The following is a 13,582-nucleotide window of genomic DNA, read 5'->3' as shown; positions in this document are numbered from 1 at the left end:
GTGGTGGCACCTGAAGGAAGGGCAGAGGCACCCAGGCTCCCCGGCTTCCCTGCACCCTGTTCGCTGTGTGAGCCACATACGGTCACAGCACCAATGCTGGGGACATAGCATGGTTGACTTTCCAGGGTTAGAAAAGAGGAACTGAAAGCAAAGACCTTTCCTCCTTTCTAATTCTTCAGAGAATTTTAAGAGATGACTTTGTATTCCAATATTCTTTACCTTCACATAGTTAAGACATTCAAAACAGTCAACATTTCTCTAAAATTTGAGTCATCTGGCAATCACAGAGTAGAACAATTCATAAATAGTAACAAAAATTTCAAGCAACTTTGAAGGTAGTTTAAAAAAAACACAAAAAACCCTTACCAATACCCTCTTCTATAGGAAAGTCAACTTACTTTGCAGTGCTCACTACCCACGTATTCTAATTATCAGCAAGAGATGGTTGAACCTTCCTAGGTACCTCCAGAACCATCACACAGACGTCTTACCTGAAGTACCACACTAACACTGTGATGAATTTTTTTAAAAATCCAAACTGCTAATGGAGAATGGATTTCTTTTCTGATGATGAAAATGTTCTGGGACTAGGTGGTGGTGATGACTGCACAACTTGTGAATATACAAAACAATCACTGAACTGCAGACTTTAAAAAAGCGAATGTTATGGTAGGTGCACGCATGCACGCTAAGTCGCTTTAGTTGTGTCCAAGTCTTTGCGACTCCATGGACTGTAACCCGCCAGGCTCCTCTGTCTATGGCGTTCTCCAGGCAGGAAAACTAGAGTGGGTTGCCATGCCCTCCTCCTCCATATGGCAGGTGAATTACATGCAATAAAACTGTGATTAAAAATTAAAAAGAAAGAAAAAAAGAAACCAAAAAGCATATGAATAGTGTATTCCGTACCTTGGTCCTTAAATGTCTGTGTTATCACGATGCCATCTTCTGGAAATTTAGCAATGCTGCACCCCGATGCATAATACACTAGAATAAACCGTTCAGTTAGAACCTGGAAACACTGAAGGCATTCAGCAGCAGCTGCTCATTTACCAGGATGCACACTTTAGACAGTACGTATTTACTAAAACCATTCCTAATCTTAAGAGAGAAGCTACTATTATTGCCTGGTCACACAAACTACAAGTAATAATCTCAAAATTCAAGCTAAATTACGCTACTAATCTAAGGATTCTGGGCAGATTAAAGAAATCGGAGCTATCAGACTCGGGACAACCTAAGTCAGGAAGAGCAGTTAGTGACAATAATGCTCAAGACGCTGTTTCAGAAACTAGTCACCAGAACGTTCGAAGGGGGACGGTGGGGTACTTCTTAAGTGAGGTATGCAACTTTATTTCATAAATAGAATTTCATAAATAATCAGGGACCTGGGGAGTGTTCCTTATTTGGGAATATACAGAACACAAAGAATCAAAACTAGGAACACTGACAGGAAGTATTCATCTTAAAAATCTGGACAAAGACTAGGGGGAGCACACAGAATTACAGGTGTTTTTGTGCAGACACTGTACAGTTCTCTCCACAGGTCTTGTATATTTAGGTGACAACACATTATTTTCTCTCTCTCTGAAACTGAAGACTTCAAAGACACACAGCATCTGCTAGCCCACCTCTGGGAACGACGAGCCCCACTAAAAGCAAACACAAAACCTTACTGTCATGGTTCGCCAAGGTAAAGTCCCCCTCGTACAGGCCATCGCTGAACGCCATGTTCCAAACTGACAGCAGCTCGTTCAGGGCTGGGACGTTGGCTCCTCCGGTGTCCGGCATCCACCACTGCCTATGACAGGGACATGGCCTTCGTGAGGCACTTGAGGCATCCCACACACCCATATTTTGTGAGAAAACCAATTTCTCCCACCAGAGGTCACTCTATCCACACTAAGCTTCACCTAAAACTAACTGTCCAGGTTTGAGTAACAGCACAATGTAAATGCTCCAACCAGTGTACAGAATAAACCGAAGCCCAATTTATTTCATGAAATGCACCACATTTAACATAAACACACTGAATATACAGCCTAGACTTCGAGAGGGTCAGTGAAGGAAGAAGGAAACTTATGAAGGTCAAGTCACAGACTCTGAAAAAAGAACATGTATCATAAGGGTGAGACATTCATAATACACTGGAAATTTGTCATCTATAACCAATCTACTGCAAGATTTCTTTAAATAACTGTTCTTTTGGTGCGTTTAAACATACACAGTAAAGGAGAGATGGAAGAACAGAAAAGAATATACAGAAATTTAAGGCTCCAATGTCTTAAGATCAACAGAAACAATGAACCCTTTCAACTAGTACTTGGTTCAATGAGAAGCTGACTTTCAAGAACACCTCTGCCAAAGGAGAGCTTGCCCTAACCAGGTGTCTGAACCTGCCTGATGGCCAGAAAGGTCATCACTCTAGATCTCTGCTGGGTGGGATTTAATTCCTATAAAGTCAAACTTCTTATCCAAATACTAATTCGTGTCAGTACCTTGTGTTTTCATCATAAAACTTGACTTTCCTCATCACAGATGTGTTATACCAGTCACTGAAGACAATGAGTGAGAGGCCGTTGTCCACATCCCTCTGCAGCTTGGCCACCTCCTCCGGGAAGTACTCTTCCTCACTGTCCACCATGAGCAACGTTCCTGAGGGACAGGGGTGAGAAGGCCATCTCACCACTTCAGACATGTGGTTTTACACTGGCCTCGGTATCTCCACTTACTGGCTTCTAATATTTGTCCTGTGCCCCTATTCCACATCAGAAGGGGGTGTAAAAGAAAAGATCAGGGTACGAAAGCACGTGGACACTGGCCAGCTGTGGCCTGTTTCACTGGTGATGACCTACATGAGAATATTTCACTTACTCAAAAAGAAGCAGAATTCTGTGCTAGAGTTTCTTTTGACTAAAAAAAAGAAATCAACAACTTATTGACCAGAAACATATTAATACATATTTTGTTACTTGAACATTACCGACCAGAATGTTTCAATTTTCACTCACATAACAAATCATAAGCCACAGGCGTTACTTTCTGCAAAAATCACCCAGTCAATAATGTTGATGATAATATAATGAAAGTATACCAATGTCCTTGTCCCCAGTGATCCTGAGAGTTTCACATTTCAGCTGAACATCAGGAGCACAGACCCGAGCCTGCCCCCACCCTTCCCCAGCCAAGCGGGGCAGCCTGCCAGCACCTCGCATCACTCACCATACTGATTAGCATCAAAACACGTGAAGGGGGAGCCGAGGACTTCGACGAAGTAGCCCATGCTCCTCAGGTGCTGGTACATGTCCCTGAAGTTGGTATGGATGTGGTCACCGTTCCTGAAACAGAGGAAGCCCAGCACTAACCCTCCCAGTCCTTCCACGGATTGAAGGCCAAACGGCCAGGGGATTCACTTCCAAAGGAGCAGCTTCACCACCCAGAGGGCTCGTCCACTGGAACGAAAGCCAGCTTTTCAGACCAGCTCGGCCTGGGCTGCATATAAAGTAGTGATAACAGGAAATCACCCACACAGCATAGACACGAAGGAGAGAAAATGACGAGAAGACATGGTGCACTAAAGCATCACTTTAGCAGTGGCACAGATGTAAAGGCCAGCAAGCAGCCAGCTGTGCTGCACAAACTCAGCATGGGCACGCAGAGATGCTGGCAGTGAACCACGGTGCCCACACAGGCAGCCTTACATGCCTGCCACGGGTCACCTTCCCTCCCACTCCAGCCTGGCCGGGAAGGACAGGGTGGAGGTGAAGGGCTCACCAGTCCAGAGGGTCGTTCTTCATCCTCAGGTTGTCCCGGGGGAAATAGCCGGGCGGGTAGCGCAGGTTGTGGTATTGGTCCCAGAGGATGCGCTTGCTCCGGGGAGGGGCGGGGATGATCTTTACCTTGATTGGCAGCTTCACTGTGGACGTCTGTTCTGCACCACTGTTTGACTAAAGGAAGAAAAGAATTCTGAAACAACCCTTCTGCTCAGAAGAAACATTTTATGCCAGAAACATGGCACGAAACAGCCCACCCGTGCCTCTTCACTGTGCAGGTCGTGTCCCCAGGTGCTCGCCAGGCCAGGACCCACATGGCCTGTGTCTCATACTCAAGTGCCCGGCGCTCAGCCCACATCTACCTTCCCACCAGCCCCCCAGGCACACGTACGTCCACCTCTGCCGGGGAAGCCACGGTGACCATGACGTGCCCCTGCGCGACACCTTCCCAGGAGGCGGCCTTCTTGGTAACAGAGATGGAAATGGCCAGGTAGCCGGACCAGGGCCACAGCACTGAGGAGTAAGAGAAAGCAACCTCGATGTTGTCTCCGTGCTGCGGTAAGTAGGGCTGCCACTCGGGCTGCAGGAGGAAGAGGCAGAGGCCCAGGTGAGAAGCTCAGTTCCCAACTTACCCACGTGGGTGTCTGAGAAACACTCCACTAAACAGGTGAAGTGAAATGTACACAGACACTGAGCAGTCTGTAACCAAGGCCGCCTGGGCAGAGCCTGAACCATCATCCACTAGAAAAGCCTAGAAACACTATTTGATAAACTCCAGTTTTAAAGAAAAATTTCCTCCCCTCCAAGCTTTAAAAAAGGGAGGGTGGGGACACACATGGTTTGACAAAGAACTTGTTTCTGATAGAGAACTAACATAAAAGAAAATGCTCAAATGTGGGGTTAGATCTCAGCTGTGTGCTTAAAGAACCAAACTACTTAAAAGGAATAAAATAATAAAAAAGACATGGATGCAAATTGTGACCAGATTCCAAGGCCAGTGACTGCGCGGGCAGGGAGCCCAGGAGCCCCAAAGAGAGTTGGCCATGCTGTGAAGGAAACCACCCGCCAGGCTCTCCAGGATCGAGGAAAAAGGGAAGCCTGAAAGGGGAGACAGACAGTGGCTCTCACAATGAACCAGTACTTCAAGCTAACTCCCTCACAAGCCAGAAAACAGTAATATACTTCCCAGGAGAGTAAGCATATTAAAAAAAAAAAACCTGTGAAAAAGAAGAAAAATATTCATGGGATACAGCATCACTGACAATGAGAAAGGACAGGGATTTTGAATACGTTCTTTTGAGACTGCTGATTAACAACTGAGAAAAAAATGAACTCTCATCCATCTCTTATAACACACATCAGATTGACTCAACACAGATGAAAACATTAAATATTTAACAGGCATAAAAGAAAAGTGAGTCGAAAATAAAACTGAAATTTTCTTATATTTCTGGAGAGATGAGTTTCTAGTTTTTGAAACAGAAGAAATCATAGAGGAAAATAACAACTACGTGATAAAGTGAAACCTTTCCCAAACTACTCCCTTACCCCAAATTTTTAAGCCACTTCTAATATTAAAGAGACAAGAAACAGTAATTTGGGCAATCTTTCAGCATGACACACAACACTGGTGTGAAGATGACAAGGACAAACTAGATTCTAGTGAAAAATGGGTCAAGAAATGAAAAGCTAATTCACAAAAGAGAAACATAATCAGGAACAAACATGCAGACCCCCACCTTGTCAATAACCAAAAAAGTACACATTAAACAAGGTACTCGCTATCCCCTGTAGATTTAAAGTTATAAGATGAACCACATAAAAACAAAAGGTTCATCAACTGACAATGTGGGGCCTCTCCACACAGTAAGGCACGAAAAGGAGTGGAGCACTGATACACTGCAGTGTGGATGAGCCTCTTTCAAAGACACTGCACTCGATGAAGGTGGCCAGTCACAAAGACCATGAAATGTATGATTCTGTTCATAGGAAACATCCAGAAAAGGTAACTCCATGGAGACAAAGTGGATTAGGAGTTGTCAGGGTCTGAGGCGGAGGAAATGGGAAGTGTTAGCAAGGGTCTCTCCTTCGAGTGATGACAATGTTCCAGAATTACAAGTATGAGACTTACATAACTACTTGTCAATATAGTAATAACCACTGAAATGCACAATTTAAAAAGGTAGCATTTCATGGCATGTGAATTTTATCTCCATTTTTTAAAATTTCATGCAACTGGGAAAAAAGAATGTACCACCAGACACCCCCACTCTGTACGCCATCAGTGGCAGCCTCAGGTGATGGGCCTCTTCTGGAAACAATCTGGTATCCTGTCCCAAGAGCCATAGTAACATTCCTGTACTCTTACTTGGAATTCTAACCCAGGGCAATTATGTTAAGAATACAGTTCAGAACAAAAGAAAACCAAATGCACAAAGATATTCAGTGAGGTGTTTACAGGTGAAATCACCTTGTTCAAGTAAGAATAGCAAGCAAATTATGACTTAGCAGTTCCATGTAATATTAAACAACCATTAACATTAGCGCTTATATATAACATTTTTAAATGCTTATAATGTGAGAACTGAAAAAAAAGAATAAATTTTTGCCTACCACACAAAGATAACTAAAAATATCCTTTTCAGATAAGGGATAGAAAAGATTCTTTTTTCCCTCCCAGGCAACTGACTTTTATTAATTTCACCAAATTAAAAGAAATGTACTTTCTGGGGATTTCTTGCAGTCCAGTGGTTAAGACTGTGCTTCCACTGCAGAGAGCTTGGGTTCAACCCCCAGTCAGAGAACTAAGACCCGACATGACACACTGTGGCCAAAAAGGAACAAAAAAAAGATTAAAAAAAAAAAAGTACTTTCTGTGATAGCTTCATGAAAAGTGAAATCCTGCCATCAAGACATTCTGCACCAATCCTGGTGGTCCAGTGGTTAACAATCTGCTTGCCGGCGCAGGGGACACAGGTTCCAACCCTGGTCTGGGAAGTTTCCGTGTGCCTCAGGGTAACTAGGCCCACGTGCCACAACTATTGACGCCTGCATGCACGGGAGCCCACGCTCTGCAAGAGGAGCCACCGATATGAGGAGCCTGCACACTGCAACTAGAGAGGAGCCCCTGCTGGCGGTAACTAGAGAAAGCCTGTGCACAGCAACAGAGACTGAGTACAACCAAAAATAAATAAAAAGTCAAAAAAAAGAAAGAAGTGAAATAAAGGACTCAGAAATGAAATAAAGCAAGGATGAAATAGTGTTGATAGGCACTGAATCAATTTAAATACACTTATTTAAACAACTACGGTAATTTGTTACAAAATATGACTTGAACTTTTTTTTAATAGTGGTTCTGTTCATGTCTGGGGCTAAAATCATTTTTCTGTTCTTTTTCCCTATCCTTTATTGTTGTGATAATGTTTATATAGTAAGTGTAAAACAAATTATAAAAACAAAATTCAAATAAAGACCATACCTTCTAAATACAAACGCCCATGTGTACTCATTAAACAATAAAATAATTACAAGTGGGCCTTTAATTATTGGTGATTAACTGTTAAGATGAAGACTCAAATGCAATTAGCTGATTCAGGAACCAAACTCAAGACGCCAAGTACAAGCATAGCAAATTAGTCTCATCCTTGTATCTGACTTATCTGTAAACGCCTCAGGGGAGAACAAACCACTGCTCCCCATCCCCAGCCAGGAGGAAGTCTGGGCCACATCTAGGTCCCCACCAGCCAGAGGGCAAGTCTCACCTTGTCCACGATCCTCCCTGTGACTCCCATGCCATTGAGGATGGTGACGTTGACGATAGTCGGCATGCCCCCATAGTAGATGGGCTGGGAGCAGTAGGGCCACATGTAAGGACACTCGGTCAGGTCGATGTAGCTGGGGCTCAAACTGAAACAGACAGGACAGTGTTGTAGCAGAGTCGGAAACGGCAATGACGAGACACAATCGCAGAAAAGCATCACCAGAGCGGGCCTGAGCCTCAGCCAGCCTCAGCCAGGGTCTGGGAACCTGGCCTCACAGCACTCCCTGCGGTGAGGAGGCCTCCAGGCCAGCCGGCATCGCCCGCGGCACAGTGGCATGCATGGGTATCACCTCTGCCCCATAGCCTGGAGCCTGCAGCTAGCGAAGAACAAGTGTACGAGCAGCCCCAGGGCAGACCTGGACTCAGTCTCAAGTCATGGGGCAAAGATGGACTTTTTAATAACCGGACCTGGGATAAATGGGTGGCCATTTGGTAAAAGATAAAATTAGATTCACAACTCACACCATACATAGTGGAGAAAACCCCAAATGGAACAGAGTATCAAGTATATAAAAGAAAGCAAACAAGTAGAAGAAAACAGGGGTGAGTCTCTCCTTTACCTCAGGGCATGTGCCTCAAAATCCAGGGGCAAAAACAACAACACCGGCAAACTAACTGAGCAGTTAAAACAAAAAAGACCGCCTTTTATGACAAAAGGCAGCTAACAAACTGGGAGAAATACCTGCAGCAAAGGGTTACTTGCCCTAATACGTAAACAACATTTAAACCAAGGTACAAAATCCCCAGATAAAAAGAAAAATGGGTGAAAGAAATGAACAAACACTTCACAGGAAAGATATAGAATAAGTTCTTACCTACAGACAAAGTGTTCAAACTCACTCACAACCTGAGAACTGCAAATAAATGCAACCCTGAGGGAGTACTTCCCATGTGTCAGACAGGCACGAAGTGCGGCTCTGGGCAGACAGGCCAGCGGTACCCCCTGGGCACCCTCTGCTCACAGCCTGGACCCTGCTTCTAGGAATCTTCCCTGCAGACACACCTCCAACAAAACTAGGACACACAGACACAAGCAGCTTAAAATGACAAAATACTGAAAACACTTTAAATGCCCATATATAGACTCCTACTTGAATACACAAAGGTATCCACACTAGGAAGCTATAAAAAAGAAGCAAGATCTCTGTGAATGGATACAAAGTGATTTCCAGGATATTGTTACATGAAAAAGGTACAAAAGAGTACTTACAATAATGTATCCTTCACGTAACGAAGGGGATACATAAGAAGATAGATATATATCTGCTCATTTGTGAAAAAAATAAATTCAAGAAGGATAAATCAAAAACACCTGGCCTTGTTACCTGTGGGGGTGGAGGAGCGGGGAGCAGAACAGAGGGGTGGGAGGACCACACCTGGCCAGGCGTGCTCTGTGCAGCTCAGACCTTAGAGTCACCATCCTCTTTCACAATGCAATATGTAACTAGCTGAAATCAACCAGAATGTAGTGGGAATCCAAAGAGAAATATGCATACTAACCAATGAACGCAACTACACTGAAAATAAACAGCAAAATCAGACTGACAGGGCCTGGTGGGGAGGAAGAAAAGAAATGAATTGAGGTCACTGACAGTATGATTACATTCTATAAATCTAAACAGATTTCCTCTAGTGAGTAAACTTGTGTTCACCAGGGTACAAGTTACAGCTCTAACACTTTCCACATGTGTGTTCTGGGACCGAGTAAACAGAGACATGGTGAAGAGTGACAGCCAGGCTGCCTGCTGCTGGAGAAGGATAACCAGCGAGAAGACTCGGTGAGGGCCGTGTAGGGCAGGAGACAGGCAGCACCACAGACACAGCAAAGGTGCAGGAGTGTGTGTGCGCGCACGCACGCCAGCTCGGCCTGCAGAAAGGGCCCAGAACCAAGCAGGAACACAGTCGCCAAGAGCACGCCTGGGGCCAGGCGTCCATTTCTAAACCCCACTCTCCAACTGAAGGACCAGGGCTGCGTGGACCAAGGACTGATGCCCACAATGGGCACAGAAATGCTGCCAGTGGACAACGATGGAGACAATGAAAAGACACAGGAGCCAAACAGAAGGAGCTCCAAAGAGCCAAGTCTGGGACAACAGGAGCAATGAAATAAACAAAGACATTAATGGATTATAGTCAGAGTGAAACAAGGATCTGTGTCCATGCTGATGTAACTGAAATAATAAACAAGAGAGGAGGACAGCGCTTCTTTACAGCAGAATTTCAGTTAATAAATGCACAAGGAATGAGAGAAGCAGAAAATCGCCAGAGGCAATCTCTATATAAGAACCATTACAGGAAAGAACCATCTAAGGATATTAAACGTAGTGACAGAAAGTATGGCAAGAAACAAGATCATCTACAAATGTGCACCCACAAGATACTCGCAGTCACAGAGAGACAGAAAGCCCCTGCAGTGGACACCTGGCACCGCATCTCCTGCTGCCCAACGCCCCGTACACTCCACCACATCTGTGCCAGGGACCGAGCACAGTGGGCACCAGAGCCAGCCCAGCCCTGGGGACTTAGCCTCCTGTAACGGTGACCTTGATTCAGGGATTCTCCAGGACGAGGAAAGATTTCAGACTTCTGCTGGCCTGAGGGTCCTCTCCCCACTTCTCCCGCCTCCTCCCCCTCATCCTTCATAGGCCCCTCCCCCAGGAGATCTCTTGGCAACCACTTCCTGAAGGGTCCAGTCTGACACATCACCTAAACCTCAGGATGCAGGCAAGCACCGCCAAGAACAAAAGGAAGGACACTGAGCTAACGAGCCCAACTGGAGAAAACCAAGGACACATGACAACTAAACACAACGTGGATGCTGGCCTGGATCCTGGACCAGGTTTGAGGACGGTGTGGGAAAAATCTGGGCGAAATCCAAACAGAGCCTGCAGGTTAGTAGATGGTAATGTATCAGTGTTAACTGCTAGGCTATGTGGCATGTGTGATGGTTACGTAAGATGCTGACACCGGAAAAGCCAATGCAGGGCTGAAGTCCTGATGTACAATACATAAGAATGTCAACGTGATTTTTGCAAATATCTGTAAGTTTAAGGTTACTTCAAAAAAAGTTTTACTAAGTAAAAAAAAAAGCAGGAATTCATTACTTTAAATCACTGACATTACAAACAGCAGAATGTGGGGAAGTGGGGAGCAGTTCTGGTGCCCCAGCAAAAGCAACATCATGAAGCTCCCCAAGGCCCCCAAGCCTTGTGTGGTGGGGTGGGTTCTGTTTTGAGGCAAATAGCCTGTGCTGAGGGAGCCCAGGAAGAGGAGAAAGGCCTGTAGGAGAGACAGGCACACCGACCTGGCCTGGGGCTTGTAGCTGTTGAGGATCTGATAGGCTCGGAGGAGATCCAGCTTGCCGTGGCCTTGTTCAAACATGTTGACACCGGGAAGCCGCCGGGCAGACGCGATCAGGGCCTGCTTCATGCTGGCTGGGTTCACCAGTTCACGTTTCTGGACTGTGCTGGGGGGAGAACCGCATATTTGCTCATCTGCTCTTAGCAAAAGAAGGAAAACCAGACCATCCCTAACCCGTAGCAGTGCAATCACACGACCGCCAACCTTGCTCTATATCTAATGGGATCTTCAGTAAAACTCATGTAAGACAAGGGCAAACATGCTCATTTCTGCTCCTGCCTCGAGACTGACCACTTACTTCCTTCCAAGTGGTTGTGAGAACATGGACTCTGGACTCATACTAAACTGACCAGGAAAACATACTTTCCTACTAACTCAATACAGCTGACCTCAGAGGTTGCAGGTAGGAGTTACAGGTTCCTGACAGGTGGATGCAGCTTGGCTGGGAGAAGGGGAGGATGGAGATGGGTCCAGCAGGCACTCGATGCTGCGTGGCCTAGAGGCATGGCCAGGAGGGAAGCCCACTGCCCTACAGGCCTGTTTTGTCTGGAGACCTGTGTGGGACGCACCACACTGGTGAGTCGGGCTGGTGGAGGGCTCATTGTCAGAACACAGCTGGACTGACAGCAGCACCCAGACTCTCTTGCTTTAGAACACCAGCATTAAAACACGTGTGTTTGTGTACCTATGTGTTATAAATACAAGTAAACTGTGACTCCCTAAATGCAAAGAAGCAGCAGTAAAGAAAAATTCTGTCTTCACAGTTGCTAAGTATTTTTCTATGAGGATGGCTGGTCTTGGAGTGTTACTGTATTTTTTATAAACAGGTCTAGATGGGAATCTGACTTCAGATGTGAGGAGAATAAAGTGGAACTTTTGGCAGAAACAAGAACTGCTCACAGCTCAGCCTGAGGTGGATGCCCTGGCCCACCTGCCGACCAAGCAAGACCAGGCCGAAGCTCCGGCTACTCCCAGGGCTCTAAGGCCAGAGCCGAGGAAGCGCTTCCCTGTGGCTTGGTACCTGCACAAGCTGCTTCTCACACTACAAAGCACTGCTGACCCCCCAGAGGTGCTCTCCCTGCTGCAGGGAGGAGAAAAGCGAAGGCGTCCTCCCCACTGAAAACATCATCCTCAGAGAGGCTATGAGGCTGGGAACAGAAGGCACCAAGGACTCCCCTCCCACTCCTGACAGCAGAAGACCAGACAGCTCTACTCTCTCAGCAACGCCCACAAGAACCGTCGAGACATAGACTCCTGGCTCCTCTGCAGAGATGGGCCAAGGCCCCGTGACAAGCTGGTGAGCAGCAGGACTCGGTTCCTGGCCTGCTGCCGGCCACCCCTCCCAACCAAGTGACACCCACCTCACCAGCAAGGTGACAGCACCAGCCACCACCGGGGAAGCTACACTGGTCCCCGAGAGGGCCCGGCACCCTCCTTTCACGCCCGAGCCCCGCACTCCAGCGCCGTAGGTGACAATGTCAGGCTTCACGCGGCCATAGCCTCCAGGCAGCTCCTGTAACAACAGCAGTGTGGTCTCCGTCAGGCCCCCACGCAAGCACACAGCCCCGAGCAGTTATGAGTGAATGAAACCAGAAACGCCATCAGCTAAATAGCACAGCCTGAGCATGGTGCTGGTTTTCATCTGAAATTCCCTGCAATTCACAAGAAGCATAAATGATCACACAGAAAATAAAATCTTTTGATGTGTTTTTATAATGACCAGCATAATGCAATGCTCTAGAGCATTTAAAAAATGAATACTTAAAATTTTGCTAACATGCAAGACTGGAAACTGATTTATAGACAACTTAAAAACTAGAAATATGTTAGAAAAATTAGCAAGTTAAAATTAAAAATGAGGGAGAAAAGACACATTTTCTTAATAAGGTAAAAAGTTACATGATATGACTGGCATTTCCATCTATCACCAGAAAGAAAAGAACGACTTAGAACAGTCAGTGTAGCCATACAAGCAACCCAGGATAAGATTTTAACTGAGAACTCTTTTAAGCTTCCCAGAAACTGGGGGAAATGAAAATTACATTGGCACTTATATTCTGGAAGAAAGAAGGACACTTGTGAAGTGAAAACTCCTTCCTGGCCACCACACATAAATGGGACTCTGGACCTGCACACATGGGACATTGAGCAAGGATGTCTTCACCTCCAGCTTCGCAGATTATTCAGGAACATTTCTCAAAATGCCATTAAAACACTTGCCTCGTTGAAGGCCAAGGACACAGCAGGTGGGTGAGAAGACCAGGAGGACAGCGGGTACAGGTCAGGGTGCCCGGCTGCCATCCGAGGAAGCATCTACTCGGACGGGAGGGTGAGCCAGACGCGTAAGTACACACACATGCACGTGCACACACACACACACAGACTCTCCAGCAGGAAAAGAGCCCCGCCTACCCAGGTGGTCATTCCCCGCGAGGAGAAGCGGGCGATGTTGTCCTCAAAGTCGATGCCGCCCACTCCGATGACATCCATCTGGTCAGCAGGGTTGTTCAGAGTCCTGCATCGGGCACAGAAACACAGGGGAGAGGAACCATTTTAAATGAAAGATTCAAATGAGGGTGAAGTCTGAGTCTGTAGCAGGTGCTCTTGTGACATGACATGTGGCTGTGGCCCT

The 13,582-nt window shown here is 46.1% G+C and overlaps 1 protein-coding gene across 5 annotated transcripts in view; it reads right to left on the bottom strand.

Moving 5' to 3' along the window:
• Window positions 1–13,582, bottom strand: part of MBTPS1 (membrane bound transcription factor peptidase, site 1) — a 46,295-nt gene that overhangs the window by 9,450 nt on the left and 23,263 nt on the right. For all 5 annotated transcript variants that reach the window (XM_055413038.2, XM_088830665.1, XM_055413039.2 and 2 more), the window contains 10 exons: window positions 13,363–13,465; window positions 12,312–12,463; window positions 10,895–11,056; window positions 7,532–7,676; window positions 4,162–4,350; window positions 3,772–3,944; window positions 3,220–3,335; window positions 2,496–2,652; window positions 1,674–1,798; window positions 907–984 (listed from right to left, as the gene is read on the bottom strand). In XM_055413038.2, coding sequence (XP_055269013.1) covers window positions 907–984; window positions 1,674–1,798; window positions 2,496–2,652; window positions 3,220–3,335; window positions 3,772–3,944; window positions 4,162–4,350; window positions 7,532–7,676; window positions 10,895–11,056; window positions 12,312–12,463; window positions 13,363–13,465 — 1,400 coding nt within the window. The remainder of the gene's footprint in view (window positions 1–906; window positions 985–1,673; window positions 1,799–2,495; window positions 2,653–3,219; window positions 3,336–3,771; window positions 3,945–4,161; window positions 4,351–7,531; window positions 7,677–10,894; window positions 11,057–12,311; window positions 12,464–13,362; window positions 13,466–13,582) is intronic.

The sequence above is a fragment of the Moschus berezovskii genome, chromosome 22 (genome assembly GCF_049115385.1).
Source record: "Moschus berezovskii isolate FMDL1 chromosome 22, NW_MosBer_1.0, whole genome shotgun sequence".
NCBI lineage: Eukaryota > Metazoa > Chordata > Mammalia > Artiodactyla > Moschidae > Moschus > Moschus berezovskii.
This window is presented reverse-complemented; position numbering and strand designations above follow the sequence as displayed.